The sequence below is a fragment of the Heloderma suspectum genome, chromosome 2 (assembly GCF_057233095.1).
Source record: "Heloderma suspectum isolate Gila_16-S chromosome 2, 16-S_ref, whole genome shotgun sequence".
In the NCBI taxonomy this organism is placed as follows: Eukaryota; Metazoa; Chordata; class Lepidosauria; order Squamata; family Helodermatidae; genus Heloderma; species Heloderma suspectum.
The window spans coordinates 215,860,061-215,885,729 of NC_139459.1; the positions used below are offsets into that span (position 1 = coordinate 215,860,061).

The following is a 25,669-nucleotide window of genomic DNA, read 5'->3' on the forward strand; positions in this document are numbered from 1 at the left end:
AAATATGTTTAAGACAGAAAGTTGTGTGGGAAAAGGTTTTAACATTTCGGGGTTGCCCGTTTGGATGTATGATACCGAGAAAGAAGCGGGGAAGGCAAAGAGCCGCTTTCCACTACGTGTGCGAAAAGCTTTCTTCTGCCAACACCCGGCCCGGCTTTGCGTACGCCACAAGGCGAGGAGCCGGGAGAAAGCGTGAGGCGGGGCGGCCTGAGTTGTGGCCGCGCCCCCTTGCCGTGGCCATTCGGCTCAGCTCTCGAAGAAGCTCGTTACGAAAGGGGGGCGGCGGCTGTGGCGTTAGAAGGCCTGTGTTGGGAGGAGGAGGAGGAGGAGGAGAGGAGAGGGAAGATGGCGGTGGCCGGCGGTGGGGGGGCTTCCGCTGTCTCGGTGCTGGCCCCGAACGGGAGGCGAGTGACGGTGCGAGTAGGCCCAAGCACCGTGCTGCTCCAGGTGGGTCTGGCCCAGCAGCAGGGAAGCCTTGCGGATAAATCCACCCTGATTGGCTTTGTGGCAGGAAAGGGGGGCAATAGACTCGTTCTGATTGGATCAGAGGACGCATAATTGCCCGCGTTTACTCTCGGGCCCTTATGGGGGGCAAAACGGTTTCGTTTTGGGGTCGGGGTCAGGGGATACATGACCCACTGATAATAGTGTCCCGTTCCCCCCCTCCCCCCGGTGTCAGACAGGAAAGTGTGCTTTAATGGAAGAATAGTGACTTTTCATGGTGGTAGATTAGAGATATTCTCTTCCTCCCTGAAAAGGAAAAGAAATGGCATTTGACAGCGTAGCCCTATGCATGTTTACTTAGAAGTAAAGTTCTCCTGTATTCAGTGGGGCTTACTTGCTAGCGGTTGTGTTTAGGACTGCAGTCTGAATGGGGTTACACTGAGAAAAGTAGTTCCTGTCCACGGGATGGAGAGGAGGGTGGATATCCTGTTGGCCCCACTAGACCAGGGGTGGGCTGACTTGAGGCTTCCAGGATTTCCGTTGTTTTCTGTCAAAATGTCAAAGCCCACCAACTGGAGTCAGGTGCAAAATAGTAGCACAGGGCAGACATACACTGAGTAGAATTAAAGAACTGGGTATCTCTGAGGGCATGGCTCAGATCAAGGCTTTGCTTTCAGTATCTGAGTTCTTTAGTCCTTTCACACAAAAATCTACTGGTTTTCCCTCCAAGCTTTCTTCATTTCAGCAGCCTAATTTAGGAGGAGGAGAAGGGAGCTTTTTTGTGGTTGCTGTTGTTAAGCAGCTGGGAATCAGAAACCCTTACTGCAAATCACCCAGAGGCCTACCAGTAGATCCTGGTCTTTCTGCCTACCCCTGCACTAGACACAGGGAGAAAGAAAATAAGGGTGCAATCCTATGCATTTTTAGACAGAAAAAAGTCCTACAACTTCGAGCATTCCCCAGGTAACATTCGACAGCTACACCCCTAAATGTCTCCTGATATAGGCAAGTGTGAAAGTGAGTTTAAAAACTATTGAAAGTTCTTTCGTTTAACATAATTTATACCTTTCTATGAGTTAGACCGTCTTATTGCATCACACTTCCTCACTGGGTCTTTTGTATCTGATCTACAAGGTTAATGTACTTAAGGTGCAATCCTATGCAGGTTTAGACAGAAAAAAGTCTTACATTTCCCAGCATCTCCCTGCCAGCATGGTTGCTTGGGGCATGCTGGGAGTTGTAGGCCTTTTTTCTGTCTAAATGTGCATAGGATTGCACCCTTAATCATTTAAATAGTTATCCGCTATACAAGTCTGTTGAGGACAATGGGGTACCTAAAAAAAGAATTGAACGTAGTTAATTTGGCCTTTGCAACACTTATGATTGAATATGGACACTTTGTTCCAGGGCTAATATAACTCTGGGGGATCTTTCCACTCTCTAGCAAAGTGTATTACGTTAACATCCAGAGATAGGTTGTAGTGTGACCACAGAATAAATGTAATTTCACTCTACTAATTCTCAGACTGATGGTCTAAATTATCTGAAAAAAATCTTCCCCTCCCTGCCCTTCCCTATGTAGTTCCAATTGTTAATGCAGGTTAGAAGCCCCATTTCATCTGTAAGCATAAGCTGAAAGGGGAGAAAATAAAGTTTGTTACGGTGGCTAAAGTAAAGGAATAACTTCCCTGCATGGAGGGAGCAATCTTGTGGCCGCTAGACAGTGGTTAGATGGCCATAGGATATTGTGTTATCCTGGAACTGACCTCAGAGCCCATGCTACGAGGTCGGTTCCTGGAGAACCGACCTCCCCCCACTTCCGTGCTGCCTCCAAGGCAGCACAGGACAGCCCTTTCCTCTGCGCTCGCAAGAGGAGTGCGGAGCGGCCGAAAAGGGGTGTGGCTGGGGCTGTTCCGGGGAGGGGAGGGCGGAAATGCCTGTACGACACATCCAGTGCAGCCTCCTCCCCCGCTTCATCCTCCTGCAGCTAGACAGCCACAATCATCTGTCTAGCCTAAAATGCAGGGCAGGAGAAGCGCGGAGGGAACAATCCCCTCCGTGCTTCTCCTGCCCTGCTTTGGATAGGCAGTCGCCTCTGAGTTTGGAGGTGGCCGCCAATCTGGATAGGATTGCTCCCTAAGTGTCTTGAGAACATCCTTCAGAATGAGAAACAACTCTTCATTCCAAATTAACTTGCTTTAACAACAACAACATATTTTCTCATCAGGTTCTGGAAGAAGTTTGTAAGAAGCAGAATTACAGCCCCAGTGAATATGATTTGAAGTGAGTTGTACTGCTTTGTTTATTTGTTTACCGCTTACAGCTTCTGCTGTTTTTTTTGTCATTAGTTAATTTAGGGAGAAACTTCTGATATGGAGCCCACGGTGACAGTCCAGAGTTACTCTCCTTTGATGGCTCTGATCCTGAGTTGGGCATGTCATGAAGATTGATCTTTGGGCAGGAACAAAGGTTCATACTTTATAGTTTCAGGGGACAGGCGCTGTTGATCTGTGGCTTTACACTGTGCTTTGGAGGTCTGAGTGTTTTTGAAATGCAGAATGAAGTCAGAGATGCTTGCCAGAAAGGGAAGGATGCTTGCCAGAAAAGGGAAGGATGGTCACTGTTGAACCTTGGGAAGGATAAAGTATCCATATTTTAAATAGGCAAATGTTGGGGAGATTCATTGCCTCACTTAAAGCCTGTGATTTCCATAAGCAGCTTTTTATTCTTAATTTAATTGACACTGTTTGAAGCAATATATGTGCTCTACCACTGAGATGTGGGCCTTCTCCTTGAAGCTCCCTTTTCCTGAATCAGATCATTGATCCATCTAGCCCAGCCTTCTCCAACCTGGTCCCTTCCGGATGTTTTGGATGACAACTGTCAGCATTCCTGACCATTGGGAATAGCCAGCTGTGGCCATAAGGCAGTCAAAACAGCTGGAGGACGCCAGGTTGGAAAAGGCTGATCTAGTCCGATATTGGATGTCTCTACATTATGTAAAAAACCCGCAAAAACCCACATCCTTCCCGGAGCTTCCTGCTTTTAGTTTCTTTGCAGGATTAGGAAGGGCTTCTTTACATGGCAGACGCGTGGTTTGAACTGAGGGAGTGTCTTCCCTCCCTCCCTCCCTGGCATGTGTGCAAAGGAGGGGGGAGGGGGAGTCTTGTTTTCGTAGCTTGACTTCTGCTGTACTGTTTTCTCACAGCCCCCAGGAAACCTCTAACTTACTTCTGAGTAGACATAAAATGTAAGATTGTGCTGTAAGTCTGCAACCCTCGGCACACTTACTTAGGAGTAAGCCCCGCTGAACTTAATAGGGTGGTCTGAAACTACAGAGGACGTTGCTTCTGAGCTTGGTGGGGTGGGGGATCAGATGTGTCTCCCTTCATTTCAGGGAGGCATTTTACCCTGTTCTCCTCCAACTGAGAAATGTGGAAGCAGGAGTTGCAGTCAGCATGCGATTCTTGCCCTTGCGCCTGTCAGATCTGCTCGGGTCTCCTTCCCACTCCCATCCTCAATGCCTTCGTCATCCTGGCCGCATCCCCCAATAACTGAAAACAAATGCCCACAGCAAGCAGACACAGCAGTTTTTTCCGTTGTTGGAGAATGTCATGGGGAGGTCATGGCGCTCCTGTTCCGTGGCCTGGAAAAAATACCACATTTTCTGTGTTTGGGGAAATCACGAGATAGGCTGGGGGAAATTGTGGGAGGTGCCTCAGACGGTAACTGCATCATGTAAAGAGCCCGCAAACTTCCGAGAGAGAGCCATTTCAATAGCAGGATAAACGCTCCATGTGATGAGCCCCACTGTGACTGACAGCAGCTGTATGAGAGTTCAGACAGAGGTCTTTCCCAGCTTCGTTACCAGAGATCTTTAACTGGAGATAGCAGAGACTGAACCTGTGATCGTTACCCATGCAAAACTTTCATTCTAATATTTTGCTTCCCAAAATAACAGGTTGGCATTCTACACTCATTATTGACAGAATCTCTTTTGTGCCTGAAATAATGCATTGATAAATTGTCTGATGTTGTCGCAGGGCAAAAGGTCACTTTTGAGCTTGTTTGTATTGCAGGTTTCAGAGGACTGTGCTGGATCTTTCTCTGCAATGGAGGTTTGCCAACTTACCCAACAATGCCAAATTGGAGATGGTGCCAATCTCTCGTAATAGAGCAGGAATTGAAACCACAGTATGTTATTTTCACTTTAAGATATGAATAACTCATATTCTGTTCGAGACCTTTGTAGGTTCTTGTTAGAGAGAAGGTGATGATATGATTCCCCCTTAGCAGGACCCTTATCCTTTCTTATGGATAGGTATATATTTTTAATTGAACTGTTAAGCTTTTATGGCTCCTGAAAAGCAGTATAAAGAAGTCCTTTAATCTCTTCAGGATACAATCCCCCCTCCACTGCAATCCCCCCTCCTTCTCAATATACCCCCTTCTCCTGCTTCCATCAAGACATTTATAATATTACATGGAATGGAGGGGAAAACAAAAAGAAAGTGTGTGTGTGTGGGGGGGGGATAGCATGACAGTGGGAGGACTTCAGTCCTTTAAGGCAACATTCTCATATGCTTCAAGATGTTATCTCCAGTTTATTATTTTTAAAAGTCTGTGCTTCTGGTACTTTACCCTCTCATGTAGGGCTAGGTGAAATATGCCATCCTACCATTTGATTGGATGTGGGAGAATGTTGGATGTCCATGCCATCAATTCTAGGTGCTTTGCTATCAACAGTACTTGAGGGAGAAGCCAATTATGGCACTTGGGTATTGACCAGATTGCTGGAAAGTTGCCTAAATCAGCTGTAGCAGAGGAGATTTTCTGGCAAGTGAGTCACATAGTTCTGTGACTGATTCCCTGCCAAAAGGATATTAACAGTGGGTAGCTCCATAACATATGAAATCATGTGGTCTTTGGGGGTCTTGCATCTCTTGCAGGATAGGTGTAATCTTAACCTATTGCTATTATCTAGGAACTGTAGCTGATGTCATTCAGTTATTTAATACTTGGTAAATATTGGTGTGTGCGTGTATATTTTGCTTCCTAAATTGTTGAGTAATTGTCTGTAGAGAAGTATCTTTTACATCCAATTTTTCTGTGGATGTTTCTGCATCAAATGGATTTTCTTATGTTCCAGTTATATTTTCTGGATTTTTTTCAGCAATTCTAAGAAAGATAAATAGTGGGTGGAATCCATAGTTAAGCAAAAGTAACTGGGCTGGTAGAAGCTGATTCTGCCCCATCTTCTCCAAAGCAGCCCAGCCCCTTAAAAATGCTCTACCAAGGATTGGGGGACCATGCTGAATTGGGTGGACTGTGGTGTGGGGGACTGAAGGAGAAATCCTGCTCATGGACTGTGCCTCCACCTGATTTTCAGAGATCCCCAGGTTCGAACTGTGTCTAGTTCTGGGCACTGTGGTTCAGAGGAATATTGAGAAATATTGATGTATCCAGAGGTGGGCAAAAAAAGATGGTGAGGGGCCTGGAGAACAAGGCCTATGAGGAAAGTTGAAGGAGTTGGATATATTCAGCCTGAAGAACAGATGATCAAGATGTGATGTGATTGCCATCTTCCAATATTTGAAGGGCTGTCACATAGATGATGGAATGCATTTGCTTTCTGTTTCTCCAGAGAGTAGGACCTGAATCAATGGGTTCATTGATTACAGTAAAAAGGATTTAGACCAAACATTATGAAGAAGTTCCAGATGGTATAAGTTATTCAACAGTGCTGCCTCATGGTGGACTCTCCTTTGTTAGAAGCTTTTAGGCAGAGGTTGGATGGCCACCAATCAGGGATACTGTAGTAGTGGATTTTCTGCATCAGCATGAGATTGTGCTAGATGACCCTTGAGGTCCCTTCCAGCTCTATGAGTCTATGACGTGGTGTAATTTAAAAAAAAAAAATCCCCACAGAAACACAATAAATAAAAGCAATGTAAAAATGGGATTAATATACTTTTTTAGAATTGGATGAATTGAACTAGGTAGGGAAGATAGATTGGTGTTAATGTTTGTATAGTTCAATATAAAATAAGTATTTAAATACAAAAATAAATTGACACTCTTATTGGTTTATCTATATATGCTTTAAATGGGGTTGGACTCGATGGTCTTATAGACCCCTTCCAACCCTACTATTCTATGATTCTATGATCTAATAGCCACCAATAATCTGTTCTTGAATTTAAGTAGAAATTTGACCTTAAAGGTTCAATCCTTTGTATGTTTAGACAGAAAAAAGTCCTACAATTCCCACCATGCCCCAGCCAGCATAGGATTGCACCCTAAATCACTGAACCCACAGCTACGTTTATGGGTGAGGTGTTTGTGGGGAAAACCACCTAAAATGGAAATGATATTTAACATTCATATGATGTACAAACCCAGATATAATCAAATGTGGTTATTGACTTGGCTATCAATTAATCAACAATATAGTTCACTTAATTCTAAATAATTAAGAAAGGATGAAGTTTAATTCATTTAACAATTTTGCTCTTAATACTAGTTAGCAATCCTTGAACAAAAATTAGCTGCATTCAGTTTTATCTGTTGTAGTGTTAAAATTGTTAACTGCCAATTAAATAAAAGGGGGAAAGATTATAATATATAACTAATCTTGATTTTAGCAAAGTAGTTATCAGTTGATTTAATAATAAGGATCAACAATGCCTAATTCAATTAATTGCAAATTGAAAAGAGAGAGTTTCTTGAACTGTAACTGACATCTCCAGGGACATCTAAGGACAAATCACCCTTGGGGGAGTTGGAAGAGTCCCGGCTACTTGTTAAGTTGTTAATACAGATTATTATACTTCGAATACTCTGTTTGCAACTCTATCAGAACCCATCTTCCTCACTATAATGTTTTGATGGACACCTTCCAATGTGAAAACAACAAAGAGTTCCGTGGCACTTTAAATACTAACACATTATTATGGCATAAGTGTTTGTGGACTAGAATCAAATTCATTAGATGTATGAAGTATTGCTCTAAGTTGTGTTTGAAATTGTAAGTAGTGAGGTCAAAGGGAAATGGTGACACTTACATTAAAGCTTAAATGTATGTCAAATAAGCACAGTGACCATTCACAAAGCAGTGTTGCAGAGAACATAAACATCCGGGCTTTGGTAAGCTCATTAACACCTGTAGCGGCATAAAAGCCATTTCAGGCCAGAGGTGATAGAATTTAACTTCTTGATAAGGTGTAATTGAGAGGTTTCACTAATCCTGAAGTATTCCAGGGTGGATTGTTGTCTTCATTTTTGTGCTCCTGAGGTGGCAAAGCTGAAAAGGTTGTAATGACCCAGTTCACAGAACATGACAGCCCACTATGGCTTAATTTAGCCATGGGGCTGTCATGTTGGCATGCAAACCTGGCGTTGTGGGTTGTTTAAGTGGGTAGACAACCCTCCAGGGTTGATTTGATTTAAATCATGATTTGAATTGCTTCTCTGAAGGACTCCATTTTAATGATTTAAATCACTAGTGAGGAAGATTCTATTTAATCATCATTTTTACATTATTGTTTAATATAACCTTAATACATATTCAGAGATATAGGTTTCATTAGAAGGTAGGTACACACTAAGCAATTTCACATGCCAGCAAGGTTATGCTCAGAATCCTACAAGCTAGGCTTCAGCAGTATGCGAACCGAGAACTACCGGAAGTACAAGCTGGGGTTTGAAGAGGCAGAGGAACTAGAGATGAAATCGCCAACATTCGCTGGATAATGGAGAAAGCAAGAGAATTCCAGAAAAACGTCTATTTCTGCTTCATTGACTACGCTAAAGCCTTTGTTGTGGATCACAACAAACTGTGGCAAATTCTTAAAGTGATGGGAGTACCAGACCACCTTACCTGTCTCCTGAGAAACCTGTACGAGGGTCAAGAAGCAACAGTAAGAACCGGACATGGAACAACCGAGTGGTTCAAAATTGGGAAAGGAGTACGACAAGGCTGTATATTGTCGCCCTGCTTATTTAACTTATATGCAGAGTACATCATGAGAAAAGCCGGGTTGGATGAATCACAGGTCGGAATTAAGATTGCTGGGAGAATTATCAACAACCTCCGATACGCAGACAATACCACCCTAATGGCAGAAAGTGAAGAGGATCTCAAGAGCCTCTTGTTGAGGGTGAAAGTGGAGAGTGCAAAAGCTGGTTTGAAACTCAACATTACAAAAACTAAGATCATGGCATCTGGCCCCATCACTTCCTAGCATCTAGAAGGGGAAGAAATGGAAGCAGTGACAGATTTTACTTTCTTGGGCTCCAAGATCACCGCAGACAGTGACTGTAGCCATGAAATTAAAAGACGCGTGCTCCTTGGGAGGAAAGCTGTGGCAAACCTAGACAGCATAGTAAGAAGCAGAGACATCACCTTGCCGACAAAGGTTCGTATAATCAAAGCTATGGTTTTCCCAGTAGCAACGTATGGCTGTGAGAGCTGGACTCTAAGGAAGGCTGAGCGCCGAAGAATCGATGCTTTCAAACTGTGGTGCTGGAGAAGACTCTTACGAGTCCCCTGGACTGCAAGGAGGTCAAATCAATCAGTCCTAAAGGAAATCAACCCTGAGTGCTCATTGGAAGGACAGATACTGAAGCTGAAGCTCAAATATTTTGGTCACCTAACGCAAAGAGAAAACTCCCTGGAAAAGACCCTGATGCTGGCAAAGATTGAAGGCAAAAGGAGAAGGGGACGGCAGAGGATGAGATGGCTAGATAGCATCACCAATGCAATGAATATGGACTTGAGCACACTCCGGGAGAGAGCGCTGGACAGGAAGGCCTGACGTGCTATGATCCATGGGGTCACGAAGAGTCGGACACGACTGAACAACTGAACAACAACAACAACACACTAAGCAATTATTCTGAATTGTTTTCAGATTACTTTTCATCAAAAAATGGGAAGATAATTTAGGCGTTTTAGTACTAAAGCAGAATGAACTTGTGAAGTCATTCAAAAGATGAACCAGCTCCAAATGTTCAATTAATCATGCTATGTTTGTCATGATGAGCCAGAATCGCTACCATCAAAGCGGCATTTAAACTGCACTAATAATATTGTTTATTCTTCTGGTTAGTTTTCTTCTTCAACAAACAACATTAACAAAACACACACATGGATTTTTGTGGAGTATACATGCAGCAGAAGTTTCTTCAGAAGTCAGGATTGCATGAATATGTTCTGTTCACTTTTGGTTTCACTTTTTATTCCCCTCCTGTATCCACTGCATTTATATCCAGACTCTTCCTCCTTGTTCAGATCTACACCATCTCCCCAAATTCTCTGTTCATTGACCTTCTGTGTCGTTGCACTTAGAGAGAGGCAAGGCCTTGAGAGAGCGAGAGTGAGCAAGAGAGCATGCACAGTTGTATACCACAGAACACACCACTGCAGTGCAGAATAGGACTATCTCCTATCTCCATAAACTGCTGTTAATATATTCATAGAATATAATTAGAAGTGGTATAGTTAGTTTTCATGATGATGTCTTTGACCTAGGCACTTTTTTTACTAATTGTTTAAGCAAATTTTGAAATCTGATTTAAATAAAAAAAAAACCAATTTAAATTTAAAAAATCAATTAAAATAATTGATTTTCATCAGCCCTGTAACCCTCAAATAACCCTAAAACAAGCTATGGGCTATTTGAGGGTTGTCTGCCCTCTCAAACAACTCACGACACCGGGTTTGTACGACACAGGGTTTGTACGATACAGCAAGCTACGAGTGTGCTGCCGCCTCTTGCATACTCAAAATGGCGGCTGGTATGTTGCGCTACGCAAATTTGCATGAATATATAAGCCCTGCTGGGAAATTAACCCACTTAGCATTACATGAGAACAGCTCCTGTGAATGAGCAAGCTTGGAGAAGTGGTTTTATCTTAAAGGGGGGAAATTGATGCATATAACCAAAGACCCGTATCTACTTACAGTAAGGACATAACTTAGATTATCTCTTGGGAATGGAGTAAGATGCAACTGTAGTTTAATTGTGTTTTGAGTATTGTGATTGGCACTTCTGCTGCTTGGTATTGGGTACATATTGTACTGCTGTGTAACTTTTAAACAGATTATCCAAGTCTGTTGGGTTTTTAAAAAAGGTTTAAATAGAACATTATAAACTTCACTGAACTACCTTAACTTGAAAATGAGACCCCCTCAAAGAAAGGGAATAACTTTAAAATTGTGTTCATTGGCAATATGTGGTATGTTGTTCTTTCAGTTTTGTTTGTAGTAAGTGCCAGAATAAGAAAATTTTTTAAATGGCCACATAATTTCTTGGCATTGGTTATGTTAAGATGTCTTCCTCTAAGGCTATGATCCTGGGTCTGTGTATGTATATGTTAGTCCTCAACGTATATATTATGTATATAAGTTAGTCCCTCAAATTGGTGAACAGTGCTTGTGTAACTTTGCATAAGATTATAGCTTAGATAATGCAGACTGTGCTTAAATGATGAAATCATGGAATATGTATAACTCTGGCGGGAGACAGACTGTAAGAGTTTCTAGACCATACATATTAAGATCTTAGGGAATAGTGTCATCATTCTTGAATTTGTGTCCACAGTTTGTCCCTAAATCTTTCTGTTTTTTGAAATGCATGTATGTAAAGGCAATGGAAGTGGAGTTTGCAGTAGTCTTGGGATGTACACTGTTATAAAGAACAAACACAGCAATTCAACCATTAAGCACCCTCATACTCACATGTTTGTAAACTTAAAAACTAATTGGCATGGGCTCTCTGTTTGCTGGATAAAAAGATTAATATTTAGATGCAGCTTGGGATTTCTGTGAAGTTTTAATTGCCTGAATATGACTTTCGTGACATGCCTGGCTTTGAACTGTTGCCTAAAACGCTGATGCAATTGGCAGAGTGGATTTCTGGGCAAGAGTCTTGTAGCCTGGTGATGTCAGCTGTCGGCACTGTTGTGCGGCCAAGGATAATCTGAAGGCTGCTCTTGGGCAATGAAGAAATTGGGAAAGCCATGTCTGTGATGGGGTGACTACTTTTGCCCCTGTGACTGGTGGCTGATGAGATGCTTTGCTTCCTGCAGGCATGCTCTTGACTCCCCACAGGTCACATCTTTTGGCCATCTTGCAAAAGCGACAGTAAGCATATCCTGCCAGTGAAAGCACTGGTGCATGTCAGATTTTGTGGTGTCTAGGATTGACTTTAAAAAGTCTTGTTAAAATGTTGGAAAGATTTTGTTGTGTCTGTCTCTTTCTCCAGACTCTTGGATTACTTCCGTGGTGAGGGCTATGTGTGGAATGAGCTAGATGGCTCTTGCAGTGTTGCCAGTTCTGGAGATTTGATTAGTGTTTTCTCAGAGATGTTGCTCTTTAAAAGCATGAAAATGTAGCCCTCTAGTGACTTGGAATCAAAAGCCAGGAGGCAAATAAAAAAAAAAAATTTAATTCGACATGTGCAGACCAGGAATTGCTTGTTTGTTATTTCTGAATGTTTGTCAGAGTCATCTGACCACCCATGCAGGTCCTACTGACTCAGTCTTTCTGACTGGATTTGGTAGTGTCCTGAGATCCATGGACACTGCCAACTTAGGGGAAGAAAGTGATATTGACTTGGGGGGGAGTGATTGTTCCCTATAATGGAATGTTTTTTTGGGTGAAAACAGCTGCAAGAGCATCAGTGTATCCAAATTACTGCAACGTTAAAAATAAAATGAAATTAGTGCCCATGTCCATCTACGATCAATTAGGCAGGTATTCCGTGTTTACTGAGAGAGACATTATTTCACATCGCTTAAGCACCCTCTCCCTCTTTACAGAGCCTTGGCAGCGCCTTGGCATACATCTGAGCTGAGAGCAATACAGCAATTAGGACGATGGCTAGAACACAGGTGAAAGAAAACTTGTGCTGCAACTAATCGAACACAGCTTTGAGCCCATTACTGATCCTATCCTGTGGTGCTTAGGGTGGTAAATAAGGTTTTCTTTTCCATCTCCATTGCATCTTCACAGTGTCATCCAGCAGAGCTTTTCTGGGTGGTGAGGAGCCTGCTGTAATCTGGCTTAGACAAAGAATTGGTTGTACCCTTGATGGTACACTGACAGGGTGTGTGCTCACGGAGGGAGAGATAACCATGGTGGCTTATTTCACCCGACATGCATGCCAAGAAGATTTGCATAATTACCTTTGCTGGTGCAGCTTGCCTTGAACCCAGTGAGGGTGGTTTGTTTACCATGGCAACAAGCCACCCTTGCTGCGGTGGCTTATTTAACCCACGTTGTCTGTCAGGCACCATTTGCCTAGTTACCCACCCATCGCCTGTTGTTGGGTTATTTGAGAGTTGTTTCTCCCCCACAAGACATGCCACTTGGGTTTGGGTGACACAACAAGTTGCGCCTGGGGAGGTAATTAGGCAAATGGTGGCCAGCATGTGCTTAAAGAAGCCACCATGCTTACTGGCCCAAAGTCACCCAGTGAGGTTCATAGCTGAGTAGGGAGTAGAAGCCAGATCTCCCAAGTCCCAGTCCAGAGCACACTTTTTTTTATAATCAATTATTTTATTGTAACTATTCAACAAAACAAGAGGAAAAGTTTTGCACTGAGCAGGGGGTTGGACTCTGTGGCCTTATAGGCCCCTTCCAACCCTAGTATTCTATGATTCTATGAAAAAACGTAGCTACATAGATTTAAATATATCAGTTTCAATGCATGCATATGGTGTGTGTGTGTGTGTGTGTGTGTGAGAGAGAGAGAGAGAGAGAGAGAGAGAGAGAATATGGTTTTCTAAGAATGATAGATAAACTTCAACAAAATCAGACTAAATATCCATATAAGTATCCATTCAGAAGTAGCATATATATACTACCCATTAAAATGTTGAAGGGGCTGTTCGGTCTTCAATCCATTGCATTATAGGAGGTGAGCATTTATTACCAATGTTTAAATATAAACCTTTTACCTGTCAAAAGGTCATGGAGAATCTATTTCCACTAACCATGTGTTAACTTCCAGGAAGCAGATAGATAATTTAAGAGGACAGGTACATCCGCAAATGTTAACGAGTGTTCCAATACAAGGTTTATCCCTATAATAACCTCCCCCACAAAAGAGACAACTATTGGGCATTGCCAGAACATATGATTAAAAGAAGCATTGGCTGTGGTATACTTCCACAACTTAGCCGACTTAGACAAACCCTTATTAAAGAGACATTTTGGCATCTCAAGAGTTTTTGCTTAATAAGGCATAACCTGAGATCCATAGACTCTTCAGCTACAGATGCTAAAGTGTCTGTATCTGCAGGCGATCCATTGATTAGGCAAAATAGGACAATCCAGTTCCCTATTCCATTCCTTCTTAAGACCCTGTGTATTTATTCACTAATAATAAGTATTTATAAGTACTTAATATGTATGGGTTGATATGACTGATTGACCTCAAGAAGTGCTTCCAATAGCGAGGGAGACTCTGAAGCTGTAAAAGCAGCAGGGCCAAACACTCTAACCGCTATAGCAAACTGGCTCCTTTGTGAACTCTAAGGGTGCAATCCTGTGCATGTTTAGACAGGAAAATGTCCTACAACTCCCGGCTGGGGAATGCTAGGAGTTGTAGGACCTTTTTCTGTTTAAACATCTACAGGATTGCGCCTTAAAAGTTTTGGTGACGTGAGGCCAGATATTAGCCCAGTATTGTCCACACTGACTGGCAACAGATCTCCAGAGTTTCAAGCAGGATTTTTCCCCCTAACCCTACCTTTTCCAAACCCTGCCGGAGATGGAACCTGGGACTTTCTTCATGCAAAGCATGTCCTCCACCACTAAGCTACAGCCCCTCCCTTGAGCTAAGCCATTTCTAGGACACAAATAAGCAGGCCTAGAGTTTGAGTCTAGGGATCTGAGGAATGGGATAGTAGCGTAGAGCATATAAAAGGCCTAAACTCAGACTTTAGAAATGAGGTCAAGATGAGATAAGGTATGGAATTTGTTTAGAAAGGTGTGGTAGTATAAGGTGTTCTAGAGGCTAAGTCTGAAAGTTATCACTGCCAAAACCTCCTGAGCTTGCTATTGAAGGATTCCCAGGATTAACCCCAGGCAAGACAGCTAGAAGGCTAGGCTAGAAACACACAAAAGAAATAAGATGACACATCTGAGACCAGGTCTAGAGCCCAAAACGAAACAGGATTTGTGTTCGCTTTTTGTGAGAAGGTTGCTCCATTGAAAGTGTCCCAAATAAGTAATCAAGCTCCTGTTTTCCTAGCTGGCTGCTGTGAAATAATTTATCAGTGGAATAACTTGGTTCTTTTGCTGATTGTCTCTGATGTGCTAGTTTCCTACATGGGGGAGCATTCAAAAATATGACCCTCATCTGCAATTTGAAGTGGCATAGTCCATGATTCTGTTAAACATGTAGCTCTGCTCTAAGAATGGTAATGTTTATAGCTTTGTCTCTACTGGGGCAATAATGGAACTAAAACTTGATCCATATTGTCAGTTGTTTGTTTTTGGGTCACTGTTTATAAGTGCTAAAAGATACAGATGTCTGTTGGTCTGAAGCATTAGTCAAAACCCAGGACAGAGGGCCAGGATTCTGTTTGCCAGATGTGACCCTGGATGGCTGACTTGCCAGATGTGCCCTTGAACAATGCTTGGCATACCGCTTTACCAATAGTTATTTGAGACATACATACTTCTGGGTTAATTCACTGGGGTCTACCTCCTAGGTACGAATTGCGCTACAGTTGGATGATGGTTCTAGGCTCCAAGACACCTTTTGCTCCAGCCAGACCTTGTGGGATATTCTTCATCATTTTGCACAGACCAGGTGAGTACAATGAGAAAACAATGCGAGAAATACTTCTAAAAGCCAAAGTCATAAAACATCGATCATTAGGATGTCGTTGAGTGAATAGATGCTGTGTTGCTACTTCAATAAGACCTCACCCATGATTTATGAGTGTATTTAATCCTGCTGTTGTCTTGTTCCATAAAGCTGTGTTCACTGAACAGAACTGTAATAATGGCTCCTACTTTCGACAGTACTAGATTATACTGCAAGTGTGACCACTTTATGTTGTGTCCTTAGAACAGTGATTCATTCAGGGTCAAATTGTTAGTTCCCCTTAAAGAAGCTGGATGGCATCACTGCTTTAAAAAAAACAGTGCTTCAGCAGGGGAAGTAGATGGCAGCCCAAGATAAGCTTTGTTTGGATTGCTCATCTGCAATCTGTATTTGGAGAGAATGGTGCTGGTATGGGATACGCCTCAATTGAACCATTCAAGGACCTTCTACCTTTCTTTCTGCCTCTGTTAAGCAGCAGCAAAAAGAAGGGAAGATGTATCATTTGGTCCAGACTACACATTATACACACACACACACACACACACACAGCAACCTGTAGCTTGATGGTCTTTTTGCACGTTAAAAGTCACTGGGGGCAGGGTGGGCGGAGGCGAGGGTTCAGTTGATTGCAGAGAATCAGTTCGGGGAAGGGAACACTTCACCCTTTCCTTGCCTCCTGTTTCCTAGCTCCAATTTGCCCCTCTCCAGCAGCTTGCCCCCCCCCCCCCCAGTATTTAAAATGTGAATTTACCCAAACACGCATTTTAAGCCTCATTGGAGCTCAGGCACTGCTGGGGAGAATTTGGAGTGGAGAAACAGTAGGCAAGAAAAGGATTAAGTTTCCCCACCCCATGCTGCTTCCCTGTGTCGGATGCAACTTTCGGAACACATGCAAAAAAGGTCTGTCAAGCTGCAGTTGCAGGAGCTTACATATCAAGTGTAGTTTGGCACTTAGACTCTAGGGGGCTTTTTCACAATTTGTTTATTGTGCAGTTAATTTGCTTCTCAAGGATTGTACATAGTTTGCATCTCTGTAGGTCTCCCTCAGTGTTACGCTTCTGTGGCTGGGAATATTTGTACAGTCACTCTTAGGACACAGACTTTTTGACATAGGGCAATGTATGTTTTTCGCCACCAGAGAGTTCATTTGTTGCTATTTTGGTTGCTCAGTGAAATATAGTTGCACAGGTGTCATGAGATATTGTGTGATATGGCTGGTGAGAGCAACACAATGTTTCTTCCCCCCACCCCGGTTTTATTTCTCATTCTTTGCTGGCTGTGTGCCCCCTCTCTCCTGGCACACATTTAGCCAAATTCCCTTTTTCTTTTAAAGAAGGGTTATATTACGTGCAATCTCCTAGGTGAAGATGGGATTAAAAGGGAACACACAGGAGAATTATGCTGAGGCTACAATTTAGTTTGCAATGAATATGGACTTGAACACGGTCCGGGAGAGAGTGCAGGACAGGAAGGCCTGGCATGCTATGGTCCATGGAGTCACGAAGAGTCGGACACAACTGAACGACAACAACAATTTAGTTGGACGGGCTTTGACTGTGCGGAAAGGTTCCAAGCAAGCTTGAAGTTCATAGTGTTGGTTGAATGGGCTTTTTCAAACCTTTGGTGAGGTGTTGTTTTAAAGGCAAAGGGCTTTCTTATTGCTGCCTTGTTCTACCTCAGAAGCTGCCTATGTTTCATATGTAATGTCTATGGATTAGGAAGCTTCTGTGATGGAATGCTTCCCTCTTGCTGCAGCCCACATTTAGTACTTCCTTCTGTCTGAAGTAGATTCAAGAACAATAGCCACTCTTTTAAAAGCAAATGTCAAACTAATAAGTTGTACTCCAAAAACAATTTTGTTACTTAGCTTTGTTTCTTTCATGGCTTAGAAGGCTGTGCTTCATAAATCACGTCCGATTGCTACAAACTCTGTCGGAGAGTCTTTTAACTCCCCACCACCACCACCACACACACAGTGGCTAGCAGACTTGCCTAACACTTGGGAAGGTACTGTTAACCTAGTACAGTTCCTGTTGTCCCCTCTTCTTGAATTTTGGCTCTGGGTTTTCTCTGTGATCAAATGGGACTTCTTGGCTTCTGTTCTGTTTGAAGGCCCTTTTTCCCATTGTCCATGTGTAGAGTTTTAGGATTGTATAATTGGCAGTTATTTCTTTCAGGCTCAGAAACCATTCCAATAATCTTCTAAAGGAGTCACTGACCTACTGTCATACTAGGACTTCCAATGTTGAGATGATAGAACTACCAGGAAAGGGGTGGGTGGGCCAGCTTGAATTCTTGCATGAATAACAACAAGCAGATGAGTGTTGTTTCTTTGCCAACCAGTGGATTTGCAATTTCTGTATTTTTCCCCCTGACACATTGCAGACACTAACCTCACAAGTATGTTTATGTCAGACTGCATCATTGTGTGGCTGCCACAGAGAACTTTAATACCAGACACTTACAAAAGATGTACCTGTTAAATATACCCAATACACACAGCACTTTATAGAGACTCCCAACTAGGGATTGTTTCCCTCAAGTAGCAATTCTTCTCAAGATTTCAGGCTTACTTTGCTGATTCTCATGCTGTTTCTGGTTTAATTGATTCTATCAATGAATGTACTGGTTCTTCTGTTGAGAATAGCTTTAGTGCTGTAATAAATTCCTCTTTTACAAATTGTAGACTTTGGGGCTCTAATATGCTCGGCCTTTTCTCTCTTCTCCCACCTCCCATTATTTGCTTAACATCCAGCCTGAAGAAGAGTTTGTTTAAATTAATTTCTGTTTTACCTTTCTGCCAAACACAATCACAGCGGCAGTCCTCCAGCCCCACACTCTCGCGATGGTTCACACATGTGAAAGGGTGTGCCCACGTGAGAGGTACGTGCCTACTCATCATTCCAAAATGGATCCCTCTTTGTGCCTCTGTTACTGCACAGCTGCAAAGGAACAGGGAGGAATGGGGAGGTGTGAAAAGGTGTCACAGAGTGACGCAATCACTAAGCACGCCTACCCCACACCCACCGCAAACTGCGAAGTCAGTTCAAGTTAGGGACAGACAGCTCAGCAAGCTAAAAAATCGCAGCAAAATGCCTCTGTGGAAATCCACATATTCCCTGTGAAAACCACCATTTGGCTGGGTAGTGGTGACTGCATCATATGTTGCAATGGTCCTCAGATCACAGCAGCCTTGGAGTAAATGGCTCATGTAGATGTGGCCCTGCTGGATCAGACCAAAAGCCTATCTAGGCCAGCATTCTGTTTCCACAGCGACCAACCTGATGCCTATGGGAAGCCCACCACAAAGGGTGCTTTCAGACAAGGCTTTTGTTGTGCCATTGCCCTGCCGCATTCATGGAATTTTACAGGGGGACCAGATGTTGTCACTGTCTTTTGCTCATAACTCTCCGATGTTTTCCCACCACTTCTTTCATCCTTTTCCTTACCACAGATAATTTGTTAAGGAAAAAAATGTAGTTGCTGCACAGTGCCTTTTGCTAGGATCCCTCCATCTAGAAGCACCCAAGCAGGACATGAGCGCAGTAGCCCTTTCCCTCTGTTGTTCCCCAGTGACTGTTAGTCAGAAGCATACTGTCCCAGATACTGGAGGTAGAATATAGCTCCCATGGCTATACCCATTGATAGCCTCATCCTCCATGAATTTGTCTAATCCCTTTTTTAAGCCACCCAAGTAGGCAGCCATAATTTTATCTTGTAGTAGCAAATTCCATAGTTTAACAATGCTCTGTTAAAGAAGTACTTCCTTTTATCTGTTCTGAATTTCCCACCATTCAGTTTCATTGGATGACCCTGAATTCTGTATTATGAGAGAGGGAGACAGTTTTGCGCTTTCTCTACGCCATGCATAAATTTATACACCTCTGTCATGTCCTACAAACACACTTGCCTTTCTAAGCTAAAAAGCGCTAAATGTTGTAATCTTTTCTCATAGAGAAGTTGCTCCAGCCCCTTGATCATTTTGGGTGTCCTTTTGTGCACCTTCTCCAGTTCTACAATATATTTTTTTGAGGTGCGGTGATCAGAACTGGACACACTATTCCAAGTGTGATTTCACTACAGATTTGTATAAAGGCATTGTGGTATTGACTCTTTTATTCTCAATTCTTTTCATAATGATTCCCAACTTGAAATTTGCCCCTTTTACAGCAGTCACACATTGGGTTGATGTTTTTATGAAGCTGTCCTCCACAGACCCAAGATCTTTTTCTGGTCAGTCACAGCCAGCTCAGCCCCCATCAGTGTATATGTGAAGCTAGGATTTTTTGGCCCAGTATGTATCATTTTACTTGTTTATATTGAGCTGTGTTTTCCATTTTAATGCCCATGCCCCCAGTTCAAAGAGGTCCATTTGGAGCCCTCTATAGTCCCTTTTTTGTTTTAACCACCCTAAATAATTTGGTGTCATCAACAAACTTGGCCACCTCGCCGCTTACTCCTAAATCTAGATAATTTAAAACAAATTTAAAAGGACTGGTCCCAGTATGGATTATTGGGGGACTCCACTCAAAAGCTTGCTTGCTATTTTGTGACATTTGAGTTTTTCCTGAGGTATTGCCTGATTGTGGCTTTTATTTTGTTTTTTCCTACATGACTACTTTTGTCTTTCCTCTTTCACTGGAATCTTTCTGCTATGAAAACAGTAATACAAGTGTACAAATCATTTATTTTGCATCAGAAGTGCTTGACTGGAATGATTTGCTACGGTTATCAAATCTTTAACCACGTTTCCCAGACTCTATTTATGCTTAGAGGTGTGCCCCCAGTGTTTTTGTGTGAGTTGTCGATCTTGGTATTCTTCCTGAGAACAGACAGCCACCTCCTTTGAATTCAGGTAATTTGGCTGTGTCTCTGCACTGATTGAACAAGCTGATCACACCCAGTGCAAGACACAGTGCGTCGGATCCAAAGTTTTAATTCTGTCGGCAGGAGCGTCCCCAAGCAGAGTTCTGTTGAGACTGCTCCCACTGGCAGAAAGGAGGAGAGGCAATTTTCACTGTTGCCCCATCTCTATAGCCCCCAGAGTCACTTCTTTCATCATTCCAGATGGTCCCTCGACCCTCCAGAGCAGACATTGGTGGGACAGGACACACATAAGGGGACTGCAGGGAGGAATTGGGGAAAATCACCTCCTTCCCTATTCCATCCTCCCAGGGATGGAAAGAACTCTTCTGGCTGCGGAAGGCTTTCACTGGATCCAACCCAATAACATTAGCTGCTACCAACAGAGACTGGCTGGAGGGAGATGAAGCTAGAGTAGTGAATTATGAAAAAAATACAGCAGGCAGCCAGTTCCATGGGTGGAGACTTTGAGCTCTTTAATTATTTAACTTGTAACGTGTTACCAGTTCTCTTGCAACACATCCATCAGCGTGCCTCAGCACAAGGCATGGGAATTACTGTTGCCTTATATCAAGTCATACTGTTGGTCCATTTAGCTCGGTATAGTTTACACTGCCTACCTGCGACTCTTCATAGTTTCAGACAGGGCTCTTTCCCAACCCTACCTGGAGATGCCGGAGGTTTTGTGGGCAAAACAGGTGCTCTTCCTCTGAGCTACGGCCCATCCTCACTGGAATAAGTATCCTTTGGTCTGCTTTATTAAATAGAACTCTGCCTCTTCATCCTTGTCCTCTTAAAAGTCAAGATATGCTTCTAGGAGGATATTCCAGCATTCACCTTACTTTACTAACCGGTGGGAGCCAGTGTGGCATAGTTGTTAGAGTGTTGGACTGGGACTCGCGAGATCTGGGTTCAAGTCCCCACTCAGCCATGAAGCTCACTGGGTGACTTTGGGCCAATCACCAACTCTTAGCTTGTTGTGAGGATAAAATGGAGAGGAGAGGGACCATCTAAGCCACCTTGCAAGAGGAAAAAAGGTGGGATATATATGTAATAATAATAAGTAACCAGGTGACATTGAAGCATCTCTATTGTAGGATTTGCCTTAGGTTGTTACTCTGCTGATGAAAGTATCTTTTCTCCTGTAACTGAGAAACTTTACCTACACCAATTTTAAAAGTGTTTCACCTCTTGCTGTATGACTTTTATAGCACTTCATACCCATGTCCCCAGAGACAGTTTGTCAGTTCATCAGGTCTTGGTGTTATAAAGCACTTTATATTTTGAAATATATTTCTTCCAGAATTCTGTGATATATAAGAAATTCATTAGACTGACAGTGTCACTCCAAGACAAGAAGAGTTTGTTTCTTTCAATAGACTTCTTTCTGCTCTCAGTCTGTGGCATGCTGCAGTCTTTTTCATCAGCTAGTTTCTTTGAAGAGTTTTGTCTATGGTTGGGCTAGATGATTTTGAGGTCTTTACTAGCCTTTACGTTTATAGCTTTAATTTCTATTCTAGACTGATTCTAGGACATCTAGGAGGGAATTTCATGTTGCATGTAACAAGTTCCATGTTGCTCAATTCCTGGGCAGACACCAAATGTACTTCATAAGTCTTCAAGGTTTAATCAGTTTAATTTTTATTGGTCTGTTTTTAAAAATCTAATATGGTTGGCTTCTGATCATAAAGTGGTATACAAGTTTACTCTGTTCATGCTGCTGGTGTTATTGCTATCTTACGTAACTTTCTCTTCAGCTGCTCCATATTTACTTACATTTATGCCCTCCCCCTTATCCCATAGACATATGTTTCTTTTTCTTCAAAGTCATGCCACTGAAGTTGGAAATGTGCATGCTTATTTTGGATGATTTACTGCACACTTCTTGTTCCTCTTTCCCTCTCCTGAAGTAGTCAGGAAGTTTTCTCTTCATATGATGGTTCCTTCCCACACCCCCACACCCTGTTCAGCTGTGACCATTTGATGAGGTAGTAGGAAGATTTTTAAAAAATTGTAGAGGGCACATGGAAAATTTTGGATTTACTTTACGTATTGCTAATGTTACCTTCAGTGCAATTTGGAAGCTATTCAAGTTTGAAAGGGTAATACTAGGCCTGTGCCACTACCGTTGTCCTTAATTGTGCTAACATGTGGCTCTCTCAAAAAACAAACATAAAAGCAACAGGGCAGTACCAATGAAATTACCTTAAGGCTTAAGAAGTAAAGACCTTGGTTTACACAGGAGAAGAACCCTAGCTTAGTAACAGAGCACATACTTTACAGGTATAAGCTTCTAGGTTCAATCCTTGGCATCTCCAGGTTTAAGAAACAACAAATGAGAAACCCAGGCTCAGTGAGAACACTGGCTGAGAACTTGGAGAGCTGCTGCCAGTCAGAATACTATAGGTTAGCTGAACCAATAGACTGACTCCATCTAAGGCAGCTTCATGAGTTTACCTGAGAAAGCCATCAGCTGCTGAGGTGAGCGCATATTGAGACGGTTGCTTCACCGGGTGACCTTTTGTCTAGATTAAATAACAGCTGCCTTCTTGTGCAGAGATTTGGCATGACTTGGTTCAAGGTGGAACAGTGCTAATTCAACATCTCTTTTGAAGATGTGAAGCACAACAGAAGTGCTAATTATGATTAACTTCAATCCATGAGACACAGCTGGGATTTCCTGCCCTCTGGGATGGGAAATCAGCCATTTGGATGACTTCTCCTTTTAAATTCTAGGAACACTAAAAAGCCATATGTGATCTGGTTGAGTAGCAATTTGAACTGATGATCTCCTGGTTGCATTTTGTCATTGTGTAAGTTGGGGTGCTTCTGTATTGTTTGACCTATCTGGCTTAGTAGCTGCTTCAGTGTGGATCCTGGTAGCCAAAGCCATTTGTCTGGCGGCTGTCTCTTCTGCATCATTCTTTGGCCATTCCATTTGGAGAATTTTCTTGGGAGTTCTGCAAGTCTTCTCAGAGCACAAGGGGATAAGTGTGGTAAACCCACTGGAATTTCCCCCCGGGTCCCTAGTGTCCATTTCTGCTAATTGGGTCTGAAGAAGGTCTGGAAGCTATTGTGAGCTGCTGCTGCTCCTCCTCCTTTAGCATGCTCTAGTCCTTACACAAGATGTTTACAGGCCCTGTCAGATCCCTACATGAGGGAATCTAATCTGCCTGCTGTTCCCCTTCTGAAGAACAGCACATCAAAGAAATGGCAGCCTGTTTGATGTGTCTGCTGGCCTCAGAGAATGCACGTAATGGATTAGCAGCAGCTGGAGGAGGGGCCTGCTGGCTTCCAACCATTGCAAGCAATCTCATCTCTTGGGGATCTTTGTGTGTCATCTTTTGCAGAGACTTGCTCAGGGAGACCTACCCTTGGATAATAATCCCTGGGATATCCAAATTTAGAGTGAGCCCTTTCTTCTCTCTTGTAGCCTGTTTGTCAGATTCCAGCATCCCTGTCAGATCCCAGCATTCCTACAGAGTCTTGCATTTTAAACATGTCCTGATTTTGGCAAAGAACTGTTTGTCAACCTTTATGAGTTTGGGGAAGTGCCCAGTATCTCTTGAGCATTCTCCAAATATTACAGATGTCCTGCAACTGCAGACATTCTAAAGATAAGAGCAGAATCATGGGAAAGTGGGGTAGCAGTAAGGCAACTCGAAAGGGAAGAACTTTAGTTTAGGCATGCTTCCCTTGTGGGTCAAAGGAAACATAGAAGAGTGGTGGAAACCTGTTTGCTAGATCTGCTGCTTTGAGAGCAAGATGTTATGTAGAAGGCTAGTCTGCAGTGATACACATAGCTCTGCAATGACACTAAGGGTTCTACTCTAAGGGTTCCTCTAGGGACACGTTATTTAAAGCATTCTGAAAAGGTAGAAGTCTACTCACCCTTCTGACTTGCACTTTCTCTTTAAAATGACATTGATTATTGCATGTATGTTCAGACATAAGGTTTTAGAAATCCCATGGGTTGTCTTCTGTGCTCACAGGTATGTCACTGGCAGGATGCTCTTTCAAGCTTGTGCTTGATATTTACTGCTAATAACTTGTATTGTAACACTATCCTAAGACAGTTCCAGTTTCCAAAAACATATAGTTTAGGGATAGGTCATTCTACTGTCCTGCAGGAGCATAGCTTAACTTGTCCGCTAATGTGAAACATGTTATATTTGAAATATTAGCTAAGTACCATTCATCCCTTAATGTCAGTGTGTCATTTGTTCTGTTTAGTCAGATGGTTGCCAGTCAGTTAAAAAAATGTTTTGTTAGCTTGGGAGAACTGGGCTTCTAGACACTCCCCCCTCCTCAAATTATAGGTAGGAGAATTGTTTTGCAAGGGGAGGGGACATCCATTTTGCTATAACCAGTAGATCTGACAGAGATGGACCTCTGCAATACATTTCTCCATCACTGTTGGACAACAAAGAATCGCCAAAGAGCCACACATGTAGTCTTCAAACCTTCTTGGGGACCTCAACAAAGTCCAAAATATATTTTCAAAATTAATGGAGGATGAGATAAATGTGTATAGGGGAAAGGAGGAAGAAGATGGCAAGGTGTGCAGAGAAATAAAGAAATGCATGTTAGGGTGATAGTTTGAAGACAGAACTCCACTAAGACTGGGAACTTTCTTATGTAAAATCATTTTCAGGGAATAGTAATTAGAGTCTTCAAAATAGTGCATTTATCTGTCCACAGCATTTCTATGTCTTGTTGGCAGTTGCTGCTTTCTAGAAGAACGAGCCATGGGTTATTATCTAGGGCATTTAACACATGACTGGGTACAGTAGGTGTGGATCTAAGAAGATGTGCTTTTCTACTAATTACTTAATTTTTGGCCAAAATATCTTAAGATCCAGTTGCGCTAGACTTAAATCTTGGCTGCTGGTCCTTTCCTTTCAGTATTGAGTACCAACCATTAATTTTGTGGTGCTGGTGATTTAATACAGAAAGCCTTTGGCTCCTTCAGTGATGCACTCTATTTTCCTGTCTTGACCAAGTATTTTTATTTTGTGACTAAAATTTCATCTGCTGAGCTAAACTCAGGCACAGCTGATTCTGTTTGGGAAAGAGCAACATTCCGTCTTCCCTGGACCTCATTCAGGCCCAGCAGGAATTTATTTTGAATTTAGAATACAGTCTTTCACTGGGTTTCAGGTACGTTTTTGCATCTGTTCTGTAGAATATTGTTCACAGCCTTAGCCTTCTTCCCAATTAGTTAGGATGTTCACAAATGTTAGGAGCACCTTTTTAGATTGACTCATTCCTCCTACAGTAGGTCATAACTTGGAATGTTGGCATTGATATTCAAAAGGAGGTAGGGTTGCAAACTAACCAAAAATCCCAATCCCCTCAATTTGGCATTCAGAAATCAGCAAGAGAATATTTTCATGACATGGAGATAAACATTGTCAGATGCTAATATCTTCAGATCAAGCTGCTCTTAAAGACACAGGAGCGGAGGCTGGTGGAAAAGCTGGTGATCTTAAAAGAAAGTAAATTATAGTGCTGGTGTA

At 42.6% G+C, this 25,669-nt stretch overlaps 1 protein-coding gene across 4 annotated transcripts in view; it reads left to right on the forward strand.

Moving 5' to 3' along the window:
• Positions 1–332: 332 nt before the first annotated feature.
• Positions 333–25,669, forward strand: part of ASPSCR1 (ASPSCR1 tether for SLC2A4, UBX domain containing) — an 83,967-nt gene continuing 58,630 nt past the window's right edge. For 2 of the 4 annotated variants that reach the window (XM_084837857.1, XM_084837855.1), the window contains exons 1-4: positions 333–447; positions 2,672–2,727; positions 4,524–4,638; positions 15,169–15,269. In XM_084837857.1, the coding sequence (XP_084693983.1) occupies positions 346–447; positions 2,672–2,727; positions 4,524–4,638; positions 15,169–15,269 (374 nt within the window). In that variant the 5' untranslated portion in view covers positions 333–345. The remainder of the gene's footprint in view (positions 448–2,671; positions 2,728–4,523; positions 4,639–15,168; positions 15,270–25,669) is intronic. The other 2 variants (XM_084837859.1, XM_084837858.1) reach the window with 1 other exon arrangement.